The sequence below is a fragment of the Falco peregrinus genome, chromosome 2 (assembly GCF_023634155.1).
Source record: "Falco peregrinus isolate bFalPer1 chromosome 2, bFalPer1.pri, whole genome shotgun sequence".
Lineage (NCBI taxonomy): Eukaryota > Metazoa > Chordata > Aves > Falconiformes > Falconidae > Falco > Falco peregrinus.
In genome coordinates, this window is record NC_073722.1 from 71,015,373 (window position 1) to 71,039,600 (window position 24,228).

At 44.0% G+C, this 24,228-nt stretch overlaps 1 protein-coding gene across 2 annotated transcripts in view; it reads left to right on the forward strand.

Moving 5' to 3' along the window:
* Positions 1–10,228, forward strand: part of EMCN (endomucin) — a 55,597-nt gene extending 45,369 nt beyond the window's left edge. Inside the window, exons 11-13 of one of the 2 annotated variants that reach the window (XM_055795231.1) lie at positions 4,125–4,238; positions 7,209–7,271; positions 8,512–10,228. In XM_055795231.1, the coding sequence (XP_055651206.1) occupies positions 4,125–4,238; positions 7,209–7,267 (173 nt within the window). In that variant the 3' untranslated portion in view covers positions 7,268–7,271; positions 8,512–10,228. The remainder of the gene's footprint in view (positions 1–4,124; positions 4,239–7,208; positions 7,272–8,511) is intronic. The other variant, XM_027787742.2, reaches the window with a different exon arrangement.
* Positions 10,229–24,228: the final 14,000 nt, after the last annotated feature.

Consider the following 24,228-nt stretch of genomic DNA (forward strand, 5'->3'; position numbering starts at 1 on the left):
GGAAATTCCTCAGTAACAGAAAGGTTGAGAAATAGGAATTGGGGTAAGGCTACTCCATACAGATGAATGATGCATGATAGAAATATTGATACCTGTGTAATGACTTGACCATTTTCTTTTATGGTCTTTGCCTGGAGTACCCATTCTAGAGCAGGTAAAACGTATGAAGGGCCTTTATAGTAGCAGCACACCAGCTCAATATTCAATATAAAGTCTCATAGGAATGTGCAGGTGACATAATATTTCAGTTGTTAGGTATAATCCTGGCACCTAAGCATAAGCTGATTCCTTAGGGCATGCTATCTAACCAGTGTGTGTTTTTTTGAGATTATAGGGTATAATATGACTTACTTGGCTTTCAGGGGTGTTGTCTGTTCTGCACTGAATTTAGTGGAAGGATATTAAATGTGTCCCAGCTGATGTGGCTCAGATTTTGGTGATGCACCTGGAATGGAAGGTGGCTGGAGAAAGGTCTATGGTATACATCTGCATTAGGGCTTCCCAAGACACCCACTGAGAACACGAATGAAAATTCAAATGTTGCTGCTAAACAAAGCTGGGAAAGTGTACCAGGCAAACATGGGTATTTGAGGAGACAGCTGGTCTGTCACATGTGAAACAATCTTAACTTACTGTAATCACACTGGAGAAAGGGCTCGGTCAATATCTCAAGATGCTCTGAGGTGGCAGTGCAGTACCAAATAGTATGAACTGAGGATACAGAAAACCCAGCATTCCCCATATGTTCCACATCTCTTCCAAAAGTTGCTGCTGTTAACAGTAATAACAACCTGAGAATTGTTATCTGCTGCTTCAGCTGGATGTACCTTCTGCCTATAGATTTTTGTAATATTTCTCGGGTGCATTCTTTGCACAAGATGAGCTACCTACCTTGAAGATATGTGGGGTTTCATGGCATAGATTAATTGGACACCATAGTTTCAGTCACTTTTGAAATGACCCTAGTTTGTGCCTGTGGCATTCCTCTGGACTTCCTGAATTTCCAAAGCCTTCTCTGTAAAAGCTTTGTGGATTCCGAGCCTTTGACATCAGAGGCTGGGGACAGTACTATACTTAGCAACTGAGTACCAAAATCATCCCCAAACAAAAGAAAAACCCTTGTTCTCATTCATCACAAAAACTTGCCTCGGTCATTGGAATACACGTGAAGTTCAGCACCTGACAAGACAGCCCACTGTGGTGCTAGGGTTTGGACCTGGAAAATCTTGTGGTCTTCTGAAATAATGTAGTTGAATGACAATACCTGCATCACCGCTTTCCATGAATCTGCAAATGCTGAGACTGTTTAATTGTTCTGCCTCACACATCAGACCACAGATGTGGCTGTGGTCCAATGCGACGAATCTGGAGCTGGGGCAAAGGATTATTCCTCCTTGGTTTCTATTATGCTGAGCACATCTGAGGATGGACCATGGCATTTAAGGAGGTAAAAAATCTTTATGTCTTACATCATTAAGGGCCCAGTCCAGGGAAATCTACCCCTGCCAGGGGACATGGTTCCGTAGCAGGCCATGGGATGGGGGATGCATTGGTAGTTTCATCTCTCTCTCATTTTGGCTAGGATCCAGGTGGATGCCTCTAGGAGCCAGTGAAGAAGCCTGGTCTCTAGGTGAGGCACTTTGTCACTGAAAATTCCGTTCCTTCCTCCTCTTGCTTGCAAAAGAAGCAATGCAGGTCAGCGAAGAGAAGTCTTCTGGCATGCTGCACGCTTAGAAGTGGTAAGAGCAAGAGTTCCTACTAATGTGAGGATATGATATTGATTATTCCTTTTTCCTCTTATGAACTGTACTTTCAGTGTCTTTTTTTTCTTTTTTCCCCTGCAGGTAGAAAACCTAGAAACTGCTTCACAGAAAAGGATCTCCTCGCAACAGAGAAATAGATCAAGTACCTGCTTCCCTTTCCTTCTCTTTCTCATTTTCTGATACTCTATTTTTTTTAACCTTGTATAATGGCCTGAAGTTGTGTTTTCTTTCTTCAGAGAAACTGAAGAATAAACTTCCTCAGCCTTTTGCAGCTCATGACTGAATTCTGTTTGTGTTTACTTGCACCATAAAGATCTGACTGCACACATTTCCAGCTGAGACTTTTGGGCAAACCTGTAGTCTAAAATTAAATAACACCTGCTTCCTTCTGTATTTCTAATTCAGTTTGTGAGTTGTGCATATTTGCAAGGGTTTTCAAAGCAGTCTCTTACTGAGACTGCTGAGGGTCAGGTGATGTTTTCATCTGTGCAGCATTTGCTAACTTTCCAGCCTGCAGCTTTCCGAGATCCCCCTCTGCTGGGGGAGCCACCTCCCACCCTTTGCTGGCCATGCAGCAGCAATTGCATTGCTATCCTTCGCCCAAATGTTTCTATATGTGGTCTCTGCCTTAGTGAACTGCACAGGTCCTTCTGCTGATGGTGGCAAGGAGCAGTTTGCAGGGGCACTGGTGAAGTGCGTGACAGGGAGCACTGCAGCATGTCGCAGGGGCTGGACCACTGGCCCACACCAAACCCAGCCAATGCATCCAGGTGCTGGGTCCTGCTTGGTGCTGTTCTCCAGCATCTGTAATGCACCCCTCTTTCTTTTAGTTCAGCATGGTAAAAATAGATATTTAGATTACTGTGTCTGCAGAGGTAGTTTTATACTTTTATAAAAAAATAGGTTTCTGCAATCTTATTTTATGAAAAAGTTGCTTTAATTCTTTGCTCCAAACCAGATTGCTGCCTATGATCAATACGTCAGCAGCAGATATTACAGTGAAATAACAGTGCAACTCATTTTTTCTTACAGACAATGTAATCTGAGATGCAGTACAACCTATTTTTGATTTCAAAACCTATTTTTTATATCCTTTTTCTTCCTGCTTTCCCAATAATGTCAGACGGTTGTGCCCAGGTCAAAAATTTTCTGTACTTATAGTGATATGAACTGTTAACTCTCTTCATGTTCTGCAGTTATGTGTATTCTGAATAATACATAAAGATTCTGAAACAAATGGCGGAGGGGGGGAGGTGAGGGCCAGGGGGGTGGAAATTACAGTGGGATTAATACAATAGCCTTCTGCAAATGTGAGGCGAAAAAATGTTTGTTTCAGAGTCCCACTACTTATCCACATATACTGGCACCAAGATGCAACATTAGTAGTCAGAAACTAGTATATCTCTGAGAATGAAAAATCAAATCAAATACTGCAGAAGTGAAATTTTAATTAGAAAGCCTTGTGTTTTTACTGAAGTACTGTTCCTTTCCTGGTTAACATCAGAATCTGTATACCCAGGCTACTTCCCATGCCCTTAACATAAATATGTTAAAGGATCAGGAATTATGAATACAAAAGTTTTCCTGTTGCTTCTTCCTTACCCTTGTCCTTTTTAAGTATGACTGCGTTTTAGAGGGGGATGTATGCAGTGTGTATTGGATCGGGCCCCATGGCTAGACTGCTAACTGGGTGAATCAATGATCAGGACTCCAGCAGAAGAGTTTGAGGGGTGACACATGGGAGGCTGTGCGTATGAAAGAACGGTGACGTATTACAGTGGTTGCTAGAGCACCTTCTCTTTTAATATTGAAGCTAAGAAGCTGTGGTCTGAGCCAGATGTACCTGCTCAGGTCCTGGATCTGTGGTGGCCCCAAGTCCTGTCAGTGAGAGTGGCTAGCATGAGATGTGGAGGGAAGGATAACAGATAGGGAAGGTGTCCAGTAACGTGTTCTCCTCCATAGCCTTCCAGCAGTCTGTGGCTTGGAGATGTCCTGAATCAATGGTTGTATTTTTGGTGCTTCATAGTTCTCAGTGGCTTTTACTTTCATGAATTTATCTTACCCCCTGTGGCACCCACAGCCTCCCTCGGCAGTAAGTTAGGCAGTTTAACTACAGTTCTGTCTGTATTATATGACATTAATGTTTAGAGACTTCATTGTGCCTATATCTTTGTGTTTACAATCCAATTTCAGACAAAAATGAACAAACAGGTGTAACGTTGGAGGATGAGAGGGAGAATAAAAGGTTCAATGGAAGGGTTTGCTTGTCAACTAAAACTTCCTTGTCAGTATCAGTCTCAGTTTGTTTTCCAAATATTCTGCGTAAGGCCTCTTTCTCAAACTGTGCATCATTTCTTTCAGTTTTTGTAGAAGTGCGTGATATATATGAGGTTGGCTTCTCACTGCCCTCTGCCAATCTATCTGAGCCCACAACTCCTCCTCCATCAGGAGAGGTGTCACAAGGCAGGATCACAGGTAAAGGGGGTCACATTGCACTTGCAGCCGTGCAGTTGACAGCACTTTAACTGCATCAAATACTTTCTTCCAGATCCCTTTGTCTCCCACTTTTACTTACCAAAATAGGCAAATGTGCAATGGATTTTCAACCCATTATCAGAAAACCATTGCCGTAGTTCCTATCAAATTGGATCACCCAATAGCTTTATGCAAGATGCTGTGTAACTATATTGTGAGAAGTCAATAACTGTATTGTGATGGTTCAAGTCTCTCTTGATACCTTCCATCTCCTAGTGTACAATAGAGTTTGTGTGTCATCCTCTCCTAAATGCATAATCCAGAATCAACAAAACCCAATTTTTCACTGATGACATTGTCCAGCAGTTTTGCATTTGTTGGTGTATTTTGCATTCTCTCTCAATGACAGCCTTCAAAGCATGCAGGTAACCTGTCTAGACTGGTTGAGTACTGCCACTGCAATGCGTATTTTCTCCATCAGCAAACAGTTCAGTGTGAGATAATTTCTTCAGTCGATTAAAATATCATCTGTTCAAACAAAATACTAAACACAAGTATTTGTTTTTCATTTCCCTTATGGGAAGCAAGGTCTAATCCATTGTTTTCAGTGGGTGATGGTCTGGGGGCAAATTTGGGGTTTTGCAGTCTTGGAATTTTTCTGTCAGTTAAGGCTGTTTTGAGATCAGTAAAACTGTCTCCCCAATTGCAACTAACCTGAATGTTCTTATTAATTTGCTTTTTGTGTTGCACAACATCAAACTGCTGAGCCATTAGACTCCAAAATCGTTCTAGACACCTCTCTGTGCAGTTTCAAGGCGTACTGCAGCCCTGTGTCTGAAACTGTGTATTACCCTTGTTACTCTTGAATAGAGAGCATCTCTCTGACCATTTCTTCTCAAGTATACAACCATTCTCTCTTCATCGCTGAATTGTTAGTTGGCACTAATGATTATAGGACCTATAAAGCAAATATCTTCAGACACATTTGCAACCATGGAGTAGCAATAACTTGGTTTTGTTTCAGAATACTGGCAGGTTCCCACTCTCTTGGGAGTGCAGGGGCAAAGCAATGAAGAGCATCCCTGCCTGCATTGAACCCTCATTGAACAATCTTTGATATTATAGGGGACATTGACCCCAGCAATAGTTTGTGGCAGTTCACTCTTTCCAGGGATTATGTGTGTAGCATCAGGAGACCTAGGTAGGTTACGTGAGTGTCTGTGTGCTATGGTCTTATGGGACGTGACCCAGGGAGCTGTGCTGGCTCTGGAGCTTGTCCTTAGGCATGTTATTTTCCTGTGGTGCAAAGTCTTCCATTTGAGTTTGGCTAATTTCTGGCATGGGCAGAACAATCAGCTGAGAGTGGAACTGATAACAAAGGATTGATATTTATTACAACTGTTGAATATCATCTTCTCCATGGTAATATATTTCTCAATTCATTTTTCCTCCACCTTCTTTTTTAAACAATCTTTCCAATTTCTCCCTTTCACACTCTGTTAAATTTTCCATTTCTGTATATATAACAGGAAAGTTAAAATCATGCAGAAGGAAAGAATAATAAAGGAAAAAATAAATAAAAATAAATTTTAAAAGAAATGAGAGTTCTTGAAAATCTCATTCATTTGTTAGTGCAAAACTATACAATTTTGAACTGGTTCACTTTATTTTAGCTTTTAAAAACAAAATTTGTATCTAACAAAAATTTTTCACATACCAAAAATGTATAAATCTTGTTGAAATGTTTGGGGGTTTTCTACCAGAAACTTGTGCTTTCCTTTTCTCTAAAAAATTATATTATGCATTATTGAAGTAGTTGCTGAAGGCCTTTTTAGCTGAAATTTAACATCATCATAACTTCTGAAGCTCTAACTTAGCAACACTTTATAATGCTTTTAAAATAATTTTATCCAAAATTGAACACTTGGGAAGCAAACACAGTTTCCTCACGGTATTGTTGAAAATTTTTCAGTGTTTCTCATTGAACCCTGTTGGATACCAAGTTTTCTACCCATCTCCAAAAAGCTGCACTAAATTGAAGAGCCCTTTTTTGCTGACAAGAAAAGCTGTCTGAAAGCCATTGACAAGTCTTTCCTATTTTCTTCAGGAATGCAACTGTTCAATTTGACTGCTAATTATTTAAATGCCTAATCAGTGAATTTGTTATAATCCTAACTTGTACTACAATTCTCAACCCCAGGCTATAGATCATATGCAAGCTTTTTAATACATATTCACTTTTACCAGAATGTAACACAACTCCTCACTTCCTTGCCTCTTGCACATGTCAGGCATTAAATTGTCTCCTGCAGGTGAGCAGAGAGGCAGAAGGCAGTTTCCTGGAGGCATTTGGGTTTTCCCACCCTTATGCCTGTTTCCATGGAGATCTGTCCAGCCTGGGGATGCCATTCCCCATTCATCAACATGTATGAATCTCTGACTCAAAGAAATCCCACTGCCATTCCTGGGACACACGTTTGAAAATAGGACAACTGTAAACACGTCGTCATCTGGAGGCTTATTTGTCTGCCTGTGACTGCTGGCAGTGGCTCCACTTCCCCAGGACTGAAGTTGTTAAATGTTGATTTTTCCTGCTTTGGAGGAACTGAGCTGCTGTCCGTGATAACAGCAAAAATTAATTTTATAGTTGTACCTTTATATTACTTAATGTTCTAATCATAGTTACAAATGAATGAAAGTCATACCTTTTCTAACCCTTCTAATCCCTTGAGAACTCCCTTGGAAATACTTTGTGGTAGTAACCCACCACTTGAGAGCAAAACACAGGGGAAATAAGCTATAAAACAGTGAGAGCGTAGTAAAAATCTTTTGTGTGGACAGTTTTTGCTGGTTAAGTAAATCTTAAAACTGAGTAGTTTGTATGGTGGTTGGTAATGTATTCCTGCTAGACTCATTTGTCCTTTTGTGTTTGCATGTTTAGTTAATACAAATATATTTTCTGTTTTGCAGGAGAGCACTCATCTCAGGGGAAGAATAAAACTCGGCAACTATCCACACCTCAGCAATAAATGTGTGAGTTTATTGCTTTTGTCTTACACCCTGTAACATAGCATTTTTTAGTCTCAGTATTGTGCCATGTAACTAAACAAAAGGGTTAAAAATGCAACACAAAAAGAGCAATGGCTTCAGTTGGTGGCAGCCTCAAGGAGCAATGGCTTAAACAAAGCTCAGCTTGAGCACGATATCATAGAATCCCAGGCAAACTGAGTGACTGAAGAAGCTGCCACCTCACAGAGGTAGACCTTTATGGGCACAGCATTTGGCTTTAACTGTGGAGCATTCCCTGGCTGTAATTCCCTAGGTGAATTTTCTTTTTTGTTTGTGTGAGAAGTAAGATATTTTTAAAGGCACTTACCTATAAAAAAAAAGGATCTTGGTACCCAGAAGTGTTCGGCTCCTTCGGTTTAATGAAAAATCTGTGTCCATTCCACATCATGCAAAAGCAAGCACTTTCATTGAGGTGGTTTATTATGGCTGGAATTCCTTGGTGGCTAATGTAAAATTGGCAGGTGTTGGACAGTAATTTTATGTGTGTGAGGGCAAAGATAGTCAGAGCACCTCTGAAACCCACTGTTCGTCATGTGCGCACTGCATTTTCCTTCATGTATGAAGCTTTCTCAGGCACCACCATCTCCACTTCCCACAAAGTTACTTCTCTTGTTTGTGGGGAAATGGGGTCCTTTGCTGAGGATGGGGGAAAGAGGCAGGCTGTGGGAAGGGCCCTGCAGGACCAGGGTAGTGCAGGAAGGTAGAGGAGAAGGATGGCCTGAGGAACTAAGTGTCACAGCGTATGTGGGATGGACTGCAGAGAGGCAGCTAGGCTGGGCCTGGTTGAAGCCCAGCCTTCCACCGTCACTGTAGGATGAAGCCCCTCTAGAACAGGTCCCATCACCCTCCACTGAGAGATCTGGTTGACCAGAAACGTGGAGACACCCTTTGACAAAACATCTTTGGCCTATTCTCATTTTCCCCAAGATGTACGAACCGAGCCTTCCTGATGCCAACAGTAAGGACAAAATAACCTTCTTTGTCCCTTGAATTAGAGCAGCAGACTGTGATTTTGCCTACATTACTGAAAACCCAGAGGTGGTTCTGTTTGTGCAGATGCAGGACAATATCCTGGACAATGGATTTATTCCTTATTGTCTATCCAATATTGGATTTACTCTATGTCATCCATTTTTAATCTACTCTTATTTTCCTGAATGACCTTACCTGGAATAATAAGCTTGAGATACTGTTGTCGTTTCAGATGTGAAGCAGCCTATTTTATCACAGTGTGCAGGAACTTCCCAACCAAAGCTGCAGTTCCACTGGAAACATGGAGTAGCTGAAGCTTTTTACCAGGCAGGACATTTGCATCAATGACCGGCTTTTGACTTCTGAACGTCAAGTGTCTCCTGTCCCTTCTGGAATGACATGTAATTTTTTGATGGCTTAATAACTGGCATATCATATGTATTTATTGTTTTCACATATAGTAAAAGCAGGAAAACTTTCAAGAAGATTGAAGAGAATGTAAAAATCAGGCGATGTTTGCATAGTAGTTACTAAAAATGTTTTCTGCACATACAGGAAGGAATATGTTAGCATACTTTGTTGAACTTAGTAGATAGGGTTCTTTTAATTGTATGTAGCAAAATACAAACAGGGCCTGACCCTTGAAACAGTACTGGGAAAACTGCCACTATGAAAATTAATTCAGTGATTTCCATGAGACTCCTCACTGTAGCACACACTTTGCTTGTCATAAATGTTTACAGGATGGGGTGCCTGGGTGAAATGCTGAAGCGTGTGCTTTTTTCTGTGAAGGGGCTATATACCTTGCACTGAGGCTCTTTGAAGTTCTGTAAATTACTGAATATGATCCTTGTAATGTAGCAGGCGATATAGTTTATTTTCACCTGTTCCTTGGCTAATTACATTATGTGTGCTATAAGTATTTCTCTTATACAGCCTGGGACACACAGCGGGGATCAGCAAGATAAGCAATTTTACAGATGAACTTCTTCCCGCTGTTCTGAGTAATGCAGGGGATTCCTGTGGGTTATTGAATAATTCTGGAAGTTCAAAGAGTGTTTCAAGTGCTAATTACAGGCTCTCTTAATTTGTACAGAGCTAGCAATTCAAAAATATCAAGTAGTGCTATCTGCATGTATCCTACTTTTCTAGAACTATAAATGTCTGAAAATTGTATTACTGTGAGCATCTGCTCAGTCTCAATCCACTGACTCTGGTAGCATGCCAGGAGCTTCCGTTGTTTTATTGGCAAATGGAAAGAAGACAACTGGTGGTGTAAGTGCAGGACCAAGAGCCAGGACGATGATCAAAATTTTGATACTTACTGATACAATGCTTTTGAGGAACTTCGCTCTCCAATTTCCCTCTCTGAAATAATAAAACTTACCTAGTGGTATGGTAGGAGATTGAGCAAATTGTTAGTTTATGTTTATACACAAAGCTGAAAAGTGTTCATTTCCCTGTGCTTCACTGTTGCTCTTATCGCCACTTTGATGGGTCTAATAAACCTCTGTTTTAGCGGCACCAAGAGAAAATTTTGATGAAGTTCTGTGAAAGATGGGGAACCAACAAGTGTCCTCCATGCTGCAGCTGAGCTCGTGTGGTTCATTCAAGTATTTCTGGATCACTTGGGTTGTTCAGGAGCAGAGGAGTCTTGGATACCTACTTTGGAAGGGTCAGGCCATCTGGAAATACTCTAGGTGGCATCTGCAAGTATTCAGATTCCTGATTGCTGAAGTTTCCTATGAAAAAAGCAATCATTGTGGATTTTGATGTTGATTAAAAAAAAAAAATTTGTAGCATGATGCATCATAAAAAAAGTACAGTAGAAAAAAGCAGAGAAAGGTTGTGAAATATATATATATATGTTTGCACAAAATCTGTTCAGGAACTACCATGGTGTGTCAAAAAAAACCATTTTAACTGCCTATTAAAAGCTATCCTCTTTATTAAGTGACTCTTTCTTTTTGCAGAAATGCAATTCATTACCCATACCTAATAAAACTATTGTTAATTACTCTGCATTCCTGTAGCAGAGTGTGCTGAACTTTTTACAGTGAGCCTAGAGAGCAGACACTACATATTCTGGGCATGGTGGTGGCAGGGGGAGATGAGACCTTGCAGAAGGCATGCTCTGGGTGGCAAGCAGGGTACAGAAAAGTCCTCCTTATTACAAGAGTTGAGGGTAAGAGAGCAGGACTTGCTGCAAATCATGGTACTGGAAAAGTGAAAAACACCAAAACAAGGGAGGAAGATATTTGGGCTTTTCATGATAAGGGGATGGCAGACAACCAAGCTTTTATCGGAAGGCTGGGAAATGTGTCTCAAAGTGACTGGCTTTTGTAAGCATGCGTGAAGCAAAAGAGATGGGTTTAGTGGAGAGCAGAAATAAAGAACCTGTGATCCTCTTAACCCCTGTGGCGACAGAGCTTGTGGTAAAAGGAAATGTATGAACTTCCATCCTTGCGAAGGATCAGCAGGGAAGGCAAGAAGATAGATTTGCTTGAAGGATATCTGTAAACCACAGAAAGAATTTGGAAGAATATTTGGGGCTCTTTCTTCGCAAAGCTAGGGATGCTGGAATTGTCGTTAATGGGAGGTGATGAACTGACTGCAGAGAGAGCTCAGTTAGCAAAGAAGTTACACACAATGACTCAGGTAGATGAAAAAGAAATGAAAAATCAATTCCACTTGTCTGCCTCAACAGCTCTAGTGTAATACATGTCCAAAAGATCCACTTGAGTTTTTCTAGTTGCTAGCATAGCCAAAAAACAAAACAAAAACAAAAGTAAAAGTTGGTCCTCCATGTTTGTCTATATAAAGATACCTAGGAAACTGGTTCTACATTTGTAAAGCACATTCTACTAAAGCTTGAATACATTTTTTGTGGACAGTCCCACCTAAATTGAGTGTTCTTTAACTTCTGTATCATAATTTGCTACAGAAGTGAGTGACATCCACTTCAGCGTGGAATGAGCATGCCCAAGCAAATGTGATTGAACTGAATCTGCTTTCAAATTAGTTCAGCTCATGAGTTACTAGTTAAACAAGTTTTTAGGTCGAGTATATGCTTCTGATCTACTTGTTACAATCCAAAACTAAAGAAGGTAACTTGCTGGCAAAGGCTGTTTGGGGTATCGTTAGTCAGGGTCAGTGATGCCCGCAGGGGTCAGGTTTGTGAGGAGGGAAGGCACTTCCAGCACTATTCATCTTGGGCTCAGCTTGGGAAGGCGAGTCATTGTCTTCAAGGACAGAAAAGTTTCCCTAGGCTCTTCCCAGACTCCTAACCCTGTTCAGTTAAAAAAATGGCAATATTTTGAGAGTGACCAAGCTGCAGCACACTGGGATTTCGGACCCAGTCCCAAACAAGAGAAGTGGGCACTAAAAAACCCATACAGAAGGGTGTAGTACAGTGCATTGACTATTGACTTCCCACAATAAGAAGCTGTATCAAGCAACTTATGTGACCAACATAGGAGAATAAATACCAGAAAGAAAAAGACTTTGATCGTTATTTACAGGAAGAAGGTCCAAAAATGAGAAACAGAAAAATGAAATAATTATTTCTAAAAGGTAGAGGCTGAAGAGGTAGGCATTAGGTGCTTTTAAAAATCCCACAAGCAGCTTATTAGCCTTCTAAGTACTTAAATATTTATTTTTGCATGTTTGGCCAAGGGCCTTAAGTGAACTGCTCATGGGTGGGTCAGTCTTTTGTTTGTTATTCTGCTTATTGGATCACAGGAATCATTCCAGCCCTTAATACCCCTGGCTCTGTGGACAGGACTATTTACAGGCTGCTTATGGCACTGCTCAGAAAGGTGCCTAAATAAAAAAGTATTCCTTGGGGGCTGTCTGTTTGGTGTGGGAAAGCAGTACCACCATCTGAGAAGACTGCTGCAAGGAAAAACAGCGGCACCATCCAGATCCTTCACCCTTCAAAACCTCTAAAGGCTTCTGGGGTGCCAGAGCTACTCCACCCCACTGAGGAGGGGCAAACCATTTAACTGCACACCGACACACAGCAGAATTGGAGAAGGGCATAAAGCACATAAGTCTCACTGGCTCAGGACGGGGAGGGTGTTTGCAGCATCTCTTGGATGCCCTGGTTGCCAGCAGGCACCCCTCTGCTGACCCCAGAATCTGGCTTTCCTGCTGTGCCCCATGGTGGCAATGCTGCTGTTTGCAGCCTACACTTCAGTTTGTGGGCAGGGGAGCAGCGCAGGGTGCTGGCTGTTGAATTGCTGTTGGGCTTCTGTGGTGCTGGGGCGCTCCCCGGGGCTCGCCCCCAGAGCATCCCCCAGCCCCCTGCACACTCTGGCGTGCCGGGTACTTCCAGCACACTGTGTCTATGGGCAACGTGCTCTCCTTAGGAAGCTTTAAATATACATCTCAGGGCCTCTTTGACACCATTAATTATGGCTCCTCAACTTCTTCAAATTAGGACTCTATACCTAATGAAATAAATGAGCTTAACGATTACTCTATTGATTCCCAATTGAGGCAGCTTTACAGTTTATGGCCGAGAGCGATCTATAAAACACAGGCTTTAACTAACCCTGGTGAGTGCAGCTGATGTGAAATGCCAATACCCTCAAAATACTCAGCACAGGCAACTGAAGGATCTTCTCAGCTCCCTCGTGTCCACCCTGCACACTGCCCTGGGTGAAGGGCCGCAGCAGAGGCATTTCCCCACCAGGCTGCACCAGGGCCTGGGCCAGAAACCTCTCTGCTACTACCAGCAACTTCATTGCTGGAAGTGCCAGCTGTGCCTGTTGAGGTGCTGATCTGTTTGCCTTCATCTTGAGGGTTGGACTAGATGACCTTTAAAAAGGTCCCTTCCAGCCCAAACCATTCTATGATCTTATCTACCCATGGCTTTGCAGGTAGCCAGGAGAAAGACCCAGGAGCTGCCGCTAGTGGCCTGGAAGGGACACTGAACAGGTCCTGCTGGGGCATGGGGACCCTGCGCCATGGTGGGCAGCCCCAGGACTGTTCTTCAGGCAGCTACAGGTAACATCATGGCTGCCATGTTGTGCTGTACCTGTTCCCTGGAAGGATCTCTCGTAACTTAAGGGTGTTAAGGAGCTCCAGGTTCTGCACAGTTTAGTCAGTTATTTGAGGTCAAAGCTACCATGGTGCCTCAGCAGGGCAGCCCCAGCATGGGCTCTGATGGGCTTCAGGACACTCACAGGTGGCAAAACTCATTTATTTCCTCAACAGCACGTGATCCAGCCATTTCATCCACCCCTTTTGGTCCCCACAGGCAGACCTTCCAGAAGAGAAAAAAAAAGATGCACTTTCTGCCCAACCTTTGCAAGCGCAGGGGGCTGTGTTGCACCTGTCCCACTCCCTTGGTTTCTGCCTCTGCCCTGCCACTGCTGCTGTTCCCTGTGCTGCGGGACAGCCTGCAAGCAGCCCTTTCCTTCAAAACCTGCCCCAGGGACTTGAACCTGCAGCATCTTTTGAGGATGCCAAAGGACCAGCCCTCAGGACCTCAGGCTGGCCAAGGGCAAAACAGAAGTCTGCCTGCGGGAAAGCTTGCCTCGCTGCCTTGCACGGTGGGATTTCTGCAGCAGGGATGCCAGCTTCTGGGGCCACATCGTAGCACTCAAGGGAACAGCACTAAACAGTGCAACTACAGAACTCAACCCCACAAGAAAACCCACAAAATAAAACTGGGAGGGAAGACAGGATTATGTGGGCAAGGGGCATTTTACTGGTTTTCATCTCTGCTTTCCACAGTGCGTTAGTTTTTTCCAGATGTGGTGTTATTATGCTCTTTATTATTATTAACAACTTTCAGCTTTCTTATTACATCAGTAGCACACTTCCCTGGTCAGGGTTGCTGTTCTTTTAATGAATGTGGCTCATTTGTCTCCCTCCCTCCTCACCCTTGTTTTTTGTCTGCTTGCTCTTTGGGTAGTAATTTGATGTGTTGAGCTCTCACCACCCCCGCTGCCCCCGGGCTGAAGTTCTGACAATGCTAAACAATTAAAATGCAATGCAATTACAGGCAGTACAGAACAGCAGAGAGTAAGCCAGCAAAAATTCAGCAGTGCATAACACTGCAGAGACTGTGTGGCTGTCAGTCTCTGACTCCAGGAGATAATTTGGTTTTTCTAAGAAGCAATAATTGAGACTTTTGCATGTGCCACGGTTATGAACTAGTCAAAAGCTGGTTTGCTGTGCACCCAGGAGCACCAGATGGATTGGATAGTCCCCACAGCTCTTCAAGGGCTGCCAGTTTTACACTTCAAGCCTTTTCTAGCTCTTGTACTTGTAAGTTATTCTTTTGACAGCTTTTATGCATATGAGCGCCTAGTCTGAATTTAGCTGGTGAAGTGAGGGAGGAAGGGTGAGAAAGAGCATGCCAAATGAAACCCGCATAGCTAGGGGGAGTTCAGAGCCAGAGCCCAACTCCGCTGCTTGCATCAACCCCAAGAAAAACCCACGGGAAAGAATAAACAGCCTCTGACCTTCAGCCCTCAGATTATAACAAGTGCTGTTGGCTGCGGGTCAGAATGCAGCTGCAGGTGCCCTATACCAGCCAGTTTGATCACACTCACGTACTTCCCGTCCTATTTACATGAACCCCATGCATGCTTTTCCAAAGAAGACCTAGCACCAGGGAGCTCAGCAAAGAGCTGCTACTGCCAAAAAAGTAATTGGAGGGAAAGTTTTCAGATTTAACAGCTTAACTCAGTGAAGCACACACCTGATGCCAAGGGCAGAGAACAGGCAATAGCAGGTACCTGCTGGACAGAGAGTGTTGAGCATCAGGGCTGCTTGGACTTGCAGGTCAAATTGCACAGGTGAGCTGCAAGAAGACTAAATGCTCTCCTGCTGCTTAGCCAGAGTCCCTGCTCGTGGCCAGGGGACAAAGAGGCAGGATCAGAAGAGAAAGCACCTACCTGGTTCAAACCCCGTATGGCTGCCCAGGGCAGCTCGTCTATCTTGGACTTACCACACTTGCTTCTCACACCCTTTCCAGGTCCCTCTATCAAAATCTGTACACATTCATTGCAGAGACGGACAGCAAGGACTTCATTTTATTGCACTACAGGGACTTAATCTCTGCTCAGCACTCTACATGAGGAGCCTGGGCTGGACCTCCAGAAGAACCTGGATGTGAACTAGCCTACACTTTCATGCTGATTAAGCTGGGTGCTTTCTAACCCACGGCAAGCTTTCATGCTCTTGTGCCATACTGTGCTTGACTGAGGGGCTAGGAGAGACACCGGCGTGCTCACCCTGCAGGGGAGCTGACTGAGGCACATGTGTCTCCCATCTCCCTGATCATTTCCTTCAGGTGCCTCCACTGTGTGATCACCAGGCAAATCTGGCCCCATGTACCACCCTCCTTCCTGCCAGGTAGGTTTCTTATTGCTGGGGCTGCTTTCCACTTTCCTCTGTGGCAATAACTGCTGCTGTTTGCAAAGGATGGAGGCTTTGGGGTGTCTTCCATCCTCCAAAAACCTGGATGTGCTCAAACCCCCTCCCCCCTAGTTGTCCACATTTGGCTGCTAGCTTAGGAGCAGGAAGGCTGAGCACCGGGAGGAGGGGTTTGCTGGGGGTTTGTGCAGTATTTGAGTGCATCTCAGTGCCTGGTCCTTTGTGCATGGCAATTGTGTTTCTCGCTGAGTAACTACGGCAGGTGAGGGGAAAAATTATTATCCTGTAGCTGTCTTTCTTCCCTTTTGAGAGGTGCTGCTTTCAGCTGCTCCCTCAGGAGGTCTGCTTTTGCCCTTTCCTGAAAAATCATGGCCTGACAAGGGGGTAGGCACCTGCTTGCGCCCACTGCCCTCACACAGCCACAAAAGCATCTGTGTACCAAGAAGAGCTATTTGCATCTGGCACCACCTGGCCCTCTCAGCATTGCCACCATTGAGCTCTATACCTAAAAAAAAAAATAGTCAAAAGCTCCATTTTAAACTCAACATTAAAGTTTGGAGCCTAACTCTCTGCTACTTGTGCCTTAAAATCTGTAAAAGATGCAATCTGGAATGATGCTTGCCCTTTCAAATGATTTCTCAAAGCTCATCATTGTTTTTTAAACCTCTTTTATAAGGTGTTTTAGTGGTTCTTTGCAACATTGCTGGCCTGAAGCATTAGCATGTGCAGGAGCATGATGCAGGGAAGGTGATGGATCTCTCTGCCACGAGTGGAGCGATGTGGAAAGAGCAGCAGAAGTGGGAGCAAAGCAGGCAGGGAGGGGTTCAGCCTGCTGCTTCAGCCAGTGCCTTGGGAGCAAAGGTAAGGGATAGCTTTTGATGAATGAATAGTGAAAATACGCTGTCTCTCTGGTCCGGGCTTTCAAAGTTTCAAAGAAAAAAATTTCCTGTGTGTACAGATCACTGACGGCGTGAGCTGTTCAGGGATTATGTCCTTTGTGTGCTGTATACGCCATATACTGTTTGGAGGGTTCAGGACCTTGCACTGAAGTCATCCCTGTGCCATTTGTAGGCTGGAAAACACAGCCCTGCCTTTCTCCAGCTAGCTTTGTTCATCACTGGCCACCTCGATGCAGCAGGACTGGGTCAGGTATGGTGATGCTTTGTCCACATGCTCAGTTTTCTGTCCCCACACAAGTCATAAATTAAACCAAAATGTATAAGGAGGAGAAATGGTGACACTGAAAAAGTCAGTGGGGTTGCTGCATTACTGGGGCAAGTGGTGTGTGTTTGTGTACCCACACATCCTCTGGTAGAATAAAATTAAAGCACATGGCACTATGTATTTTCTTGAGCTACACCAGGTGATCTGATAATATTGCAGCCTGCTCTGAGGGGCAGATGGACAGATACTGTTGCGAGACAGAAATGTGATTTGGACAGAGGAGAGAAGATCTTTGTTTTCTTGCACTTGCAAAAAAACTTGTCTGAAAAACTGCAGCTTTCAGAGGCTTGCTATGGACTGCAGAATGAAGGTGACTTCCAGATCCAGAAATATTTGATTTAAAATATTTCAGACTTCCCCCCCCCCCATTAAATGAGGGCACCTAACTAGCTAGTTGACTGTGCCAGTTTTAGGAACACTATCATTAGGATTCAGCTGCAATGCAAAGGCAATGCACTAACTTTAGCTGAGCCTCAGTCATTAGGCACATATGGTTTTTATTTCCCATAGCTGGGTGTGACATATAAAATTAGTTATTTTGCCTGTGTGTCTTGGAAGCAGCAGAAATTAGCACAGAGTATAAACAGCATACCTGATGGAGCAAAATAAGGAAAAGTTAATGGACGTAATTACTGGAGTGAGCATTCCAGATATTCAAGGTGCTCTTCAGGGAAGAAGTCCTAACTATTATGGATGAAATAATTTCTAGGCTTTCAGAGATCCCTTTCAAATGGAGCACATTAATACTTAGTGTCTGTGTTTTCTAATTGAAAATGAGTAATGTTATCCCCATGCTACCGAGAGGAAAAAATGAGAGCAAAAATGCATCATATTGCCAAGGCATGGCATGCATCTCTGGTGGGGACGGCAGCTCGCCAAGGCTCACGTAGGACCGGCTCCTGCTTTGTTCTGCAGGTTTAATGCCCAGGAAAACACATGTCAGGCCTGAAATCCTGCAAGTGAAACAGAAATCAAGGGAAGTTACAACTGATGGTCAACTTTTTAGAGGAGAATATTGGGATAATGTTAACAGCTCCCCTTTTATTTCCAGTTTTTCCTGTCCAAATTGTTCACCCCCATATTGTGTGTGCAGCTCACCTGATGCTATTTGACTGTAACTGCTTTGCCAGAAATATGTGGCACACAAACTTGTTGCATCACCCTCCCAAACTGCCTCTCACCACCTCCAAGCATCACTGCCCCATCTGCTGGGCCAACAGCCAGTATGAGATGAGACCAACACCATGAAGTTCCTGTCCATATGCATTCATCTTGCATATTAATTATAACCAGTCTATTTTTAGTTAAGCTGACTTGCATTTTCCAGCACGCCATAACAAAGTGTCAGAGAAATTGTGAAGCCTTCTGGTGCAAATCCTCCTTCTCCTTTGAGAACCCAAATACAAAGTGGTCTCTGACAGCCTCTGTGCACTTGCATGGAGAAAACATGTCCCCATCGGCATTTGATAACAATGGCCCAAACCCTCTGACAGGGGAGCCTACAGAGCGCCAGGTCTGGGCTCTTGGTCAGGTTAATTTTCTTAATTATGTATGTTGTGTTAAGCAATACTCTGAAGTGCCACAAAATACCAGATACATAACTAAGAAAATTAAGCTCAGTCATTTCGCACGTGTAAAACAGTTACTGGGACATGAGATGATCCTGGACTGGCTTAGCTGGAGAGTCTGGAATTGCCTTCCCTGCTAAAACCAGCCCGGAGCCAAAGAGACACTGTGGGAAGAATATGGGTCCCACAGGACAGGAATCTGCCACGTGGGGACCCTCGTATTTATTTATTTGCTACACGTATTTGGGTCAAGCTGCTGGTATTTTTGGTGCTCTGCAGGTTCTGATGCAACTCTTGGTGGAGCACTGCCTTTGCTGCTGCAAATGGGGGTGGGGGTGGGGTGGTTAGAAATAGAAGAACCTTAAGCAAAGCCACCAACGACTGGATATATTCCTGTTGTTTATTCTAACCTACCTCCCTTTAATACTGAGGCATGTCAGACAAACTAGGATGGGTCATGATGGTCTGGGTTAAATGGATACTTGGCTACCTGCCCCTTTCTGCCTCCTTTTCTCCTCAAAAAGAAGTTATCGCTGTTTTGGTCCTGCTGTTAGCTGTTCCTGTGTCCAGCCTGCAAATGACACAGCACAGGATTTGGGTTCAGCAACCTCTGTTTTTATGTGAGCAAGTCACAACACCAGACACCCTCTGCTTTCCGGCAGACAGCAGGGAGGGGAGACATGGCACTGAACTGGTTTTATTGCAGACCAAACTGGCTGCCAGCAACGCTTCCCACAGCGTGCTGGTGACAAGGCATGAGTCCCAGGGATGGTGGCAAGGCACAAGCCCAGGTACTGGCCCTGAAGCCAGCACAGCAGGGCAGCTCAGATCATTAGGAAACCGGAGGCAGCTTAGCTTTGTGCTGTGGAAAATGAACATGAACTTCTCTTGCAGATGGAGCAGTGCACCAGAGCAGCTCAGCATCCCAGACACATCCACACCCAGACAGGCACATTAGGAAGCAAAAGCTGGTTTGGCAAGCCAATGCCTTTTAATAATGCATTTTAATACCTGAATAGGAAGGTGATGTTCTTACAAAGAACATCACCTCTGGTTATGTTGGGGTCTCTTTCCTGTACCAAACTCCCCAAACAGATTTCTAGGCCCTCAGCAAACCAACAATTTCTTCCCTTCTTTTCACCGCGCTGCAGGGAATGACAGCTGGTGCTCTGACTTTAACCAGCATTGCTTCCTGCTACCTGCTGTACAGCCTCCCTGAAATGCCTTCGAGGCACAGATGGGAGCTGAACTGCTTCAATGATCCCACATCCTTCTTGTATTAATTTGTGAGATCTTAAAAATAATAATAATAATAATAATAATCTTTGCCTTTTGGTATGCACAGCCTGTGCTGCCAGGTAATATTTCATCTTTGCAGGCAGAGACCACCAGGAGGCTGACAGCCATCGCTGCATCAATGTGCTGTTGAAGCAGGTGAATTTGGGTTTTCCTAACCCATGGGCTGCTCCGGCAGGGCACTGGAAAAGACTCTGCAATATGAATGATGGGGATGCCCAGCACATGCTCTCTCACTGTGAGAAACATCAGCAAGGAGTTTCATCAGCCTTTGCAGAAGCAGCAAAGCAGGAAAACCCTCCCTGGTTTGCCACCCCAACATGGGTGTGATGCCAGGGTGCAAAGACCAAGCCTGGTTTCCAATGGGCAGCACAAAGCAGTGAGGACCAGTGAGCAGCCCAGCATGCAGATGAACACTCAACCGACAGCAGATGATTTCCCTGGCCTGGTTTCTGTGCTGAGCAGCCCAGTGTCACACTGCCATACCTGAGCTGGCTTCAAAATAGAAAAAGCTTTTTCTGTGCCATGCTGCTGTGCCAGTGCTGCACTGCAAAGCCAGGTGATGAGCCTGGGAGCTGCTATGCCAGCGTGGCCACTCCACCACCGGTCATCCTTCTGGAGAGGAAGCTGCTGGCTATATTTTTGTACAGAAAATGAAATTTTTGCATGTTTCCTTATCCACATTCACTTCCATCAAAGCCTCAAATTTAGGCAGACATCAGCACTGCTGTGAAGGAATGAAAGTTTTTTCTAACATGATGTACAACAGAACTCACGTGTTAGTGTGTTGCTTGGCGGGCTATTCACTTGCAAGCAAGCAAGTCCATTGCTTTAGGTCTGCAATCAAAAATAACAGCAGCCTGAATGTGCTCCCTCAAGAGATCTCTCTAGGCCTGCTTATAAGGAAAGGAAAAAAAAGAAGGAACAGAAAAAGTATAATTCCTGTCAGAAGAGATATCCATCCCCTGTCTTTACCCAGGACTTCAGCTTGTTCATGAGCTGCACGTTGGTGCTCAGAGCACAGGGCCCTCTAGCTTTGAGAGCAAAGCCCTCGCTCTGCACCTCCACCTACCATGGTAAAAAAGCTCATACCTGCCTGAAAAACACTACTGAAGCAGGATAGAGACAGTATCTTTTCAGGTCATTTATTCAGCAGATGTGGAGGGAGGAGGGGAGGAAGCACTTTGAATTTGCTTTGAGTTAGTTCTGGATATGAACACAGTGGTGAAAAGACTCATCAAGAGGTCTTGGTTTTTCCAGAGGGATTTGATGTCTTGATGTGGGAGAAGGGAAACACCCAAAGCATTGATGAAGTTCAGCCCTGGGGCAGAGGCAGAGGGATCAGACACATGATTATAAGAGTGGAACTCCCTTAACTGAGAATTGCTGAGCTTCTTTGTACACAAAGAAACCATTTCTCTTTCCTAACAGCCATTTATAAACCTACTGCCACGCAGATAATCTTCCCAAAGACAACTGGGCTTGACTAAAACATTACATACATCCATTTTACCATGGTTACCTCATAACACAGATGCAAAACAAGCTAGGTAGCAGCTATCTCTATTCACAATAACATGCCAACCTAAACCACAATGCTTTCAGCTTTTGCTCTCCTTCACTAAGGCAGTTTGGTGTCTTGTTTCCACCCCACTGTTTGATGGTGTGGTTTGGGGTTTTTTCTTCTTTGTTATTTCACATGGGAGATGCTCTGGGGAGTAGATTTCAACCTGCATTTCACACCACAGCTGTCTCATGGATGAGATTTTTATTGCATTTTTTTTTATCAGGAGTGTTTGATGGGCTCTTACTTGAAAAGAAAAAAAAATAATTGGCTATACTCTGAATACAGGGTAATTACTGAGAAGGGAATATTTGCAGATTATTCCCCCCCCAACTGTATTGCCTGCTCAAGCAACTGGTGTGAAGAGTTTCTCACCCTTCCAGAGAGAACGTAGATGATGCTGGAGCAGCAAGGTACAGGGGCTACCACGCTGGCTCGTCCCATGGCTGAGCCAAGAGGCACACAAACCTGTAGGTGCTTTTGGGAATGTCGTGCCAGGGACACAGCAGGAGTTTACTGGGTGAAACAGCTCTGAAGAGGCAGCAATTTCCCCCCTGCTCTGAGGCACGTTGAGGGGGGGGGTCATTGGGGTGGGACTGGGGACGTGTCCCCCCTCGGCTGCTATCCCCTGCCTGCCCCAGTGACTTCTGTTCACATCAGCTTTTACGTCTGGTTTAACAGGTTTGGCAAAGGCCCAGCTGTGTGACAGGCTGCTGGTGGAGCAGGTGTAAAACAAGCAAAATCAAAGCAGTGGTTTGGATTGAACTTCTGTGAGATCTGTTGGAAGAAGTAAATGTACAACTTACTAAATGCACAACTTAAAAAATCCATAAACTGCAATAGAGGACTAAATAATTCCTATCCTAAAAATACCTATTAAAAATAGCTTTACAGAAGAAAGTAAAGCTTTTTGTATAGGACAACTTGCAGCAAACTTTTATCTTTCAATCCAAATAGACCAGAAATGTGAGTGTAACAATGCAACCACCTTTCATTTTTGTTTCTCCACAAGCAAAGAAATCTTTTGCCATTCTGATTGCAAATGCCCTTTATATCACCCCTGGGTTTGCTGCAGCCAGTGGCAGTGGGTAGGTAACGGTGCCTGAAGTCTATGCCAGTTTATTTTTCCCTGGGGTTTCCATTCCCAGAAACTGAAAACTCTACTAATGAAATAGAAGAATTTTCAAGAGGAAATGTAAGATGTGCAGGGTTCCTGTGCAGGGAAGGATATTTCAGCAGCGACAGCCCCTGATCTGTGAAGCGCTGTGGCCAGCTGGCAGGTGGAGATGTTTGCAAGCAGTGAAACGAGAGCTTGGGAAATGTGTAGGTCTCTCTTAACCCTGCAGGCAATTAGAGAAGAGACCCGTGCTTTCAGCACCATGATTTCTTCTAAAAATTTGGGCAGGTAGATGCTGGCAGCACTTGCTGAAACATCACATACCTGCCTGTGAGTGATGGGGATGTTTGTTGCCAGCCCACATTGGCACCCTGGGTCTAGGAGCTGCTGCTGGCTGCTCATTCCCTCTGGTGGCAGTTTGTTTTTTCAGTGGGAAAGTGGATGGTGATGGTGATGAAGATGATAGTGATGGTAATGATCATGTTGATGGCATGCTCCCTGACGGGTTGCTTAAGATCTTCGCTCTGCTAATTAAAGTTTTGTCTGTCTTGCAGCCTAAATGTTGAACACAGGAGTTTATACTGCTGTATTGTTGTGGTTGCCCTTAAGTTTACAGGCTGTTTAGAAAGGGAAGAGCTTCACAGGAGCTGGCAGTGCTGGTCTTGAGGTAAGGATTTGGCTTGTAGAAGGGCTTGTGCTTTCTAAACATGCAAATTTTCATTTGGTAGCTAAAAAAACCCCACACCTAAAACCCCCAAAATTAAACCCTTCCTTATACCTCCTCCTGAATATGTATAAATTTGTTGCTGAAAAGTCTTATGAGACTGGTTTAATTTTAACCCTAGTAAACAGCCATTAAAATTAAATCAAAGGCATTGATTATTTTTTTTCTTTTCCCTAACTGATGAAAACCAAACAATTTAGATCCTTATTTCGGATGTCTGAAGTCTTGAAGTTTTCAGCTGTTTGGCTATTCCTCTGGTTGCGTTTCACAACAAGGTTGGGAGGATGTTTGCTCTGTTCCTGGGGACAGCACTGTTCTTCCTCCTGATGCCCTGCTCTGCTATCAAATAGGGTGTGGATCAAAAGGTGACACAGCGGAAAAAAGTGAAATTAAAATTCTGTTTACCCTATCGCCTGTCTTTCACTGACCCTGTGTTCAAAGGGCTGGGCTGGGGCTCCTGAGGGTGGTGGCAATCCTGCCTCAGCCTTGCCAGATGTAGGGATGCTCCTCAGTGTCTGGTCCCACGGGTGCTTTCGGGTGTGGCGAGGACAGTGGACATTTGTTCAGCACTGCAGGCAGCATAAGGATATTTTCAGCTCATGCTCTACATGAGGAGGATAATTTCTTACAAATTTCTGTTATTACTGCTGTTGCTTTTAGTTAACTGACAAAGTAGTGAGTGTTTAAGGATGGATGGATGGACATGGCTCTCCCATTTTCCTCAGTCCTGTGCCTGGGAATTGCAGTAAAGGCTCATTTTGGTGGTTGTATTCTTATCTTTCATTTCTCATATTCAGTGCCTGGAGACTGCTATGAGGTACTTAATTATTCATTTGTTAAATATGTATTTGGAATTGCTCTAGCATCTTAGCATTTTTATATCAAGCATTAAATCTCCTTTAAGATTTTTTTCTTATCTAAACCTCTGCCCTTTGGCCCAACATTTTTGGAAAGCAAAAACTTTTAAGCTGAGATGAAGTATGAGTGGATTCACTGGAGTTTGAAATGTCCTACATGTTAAAGCAGGGACCTTGCCCCTGCACGCTCCAGGGACAGCTGAGGTT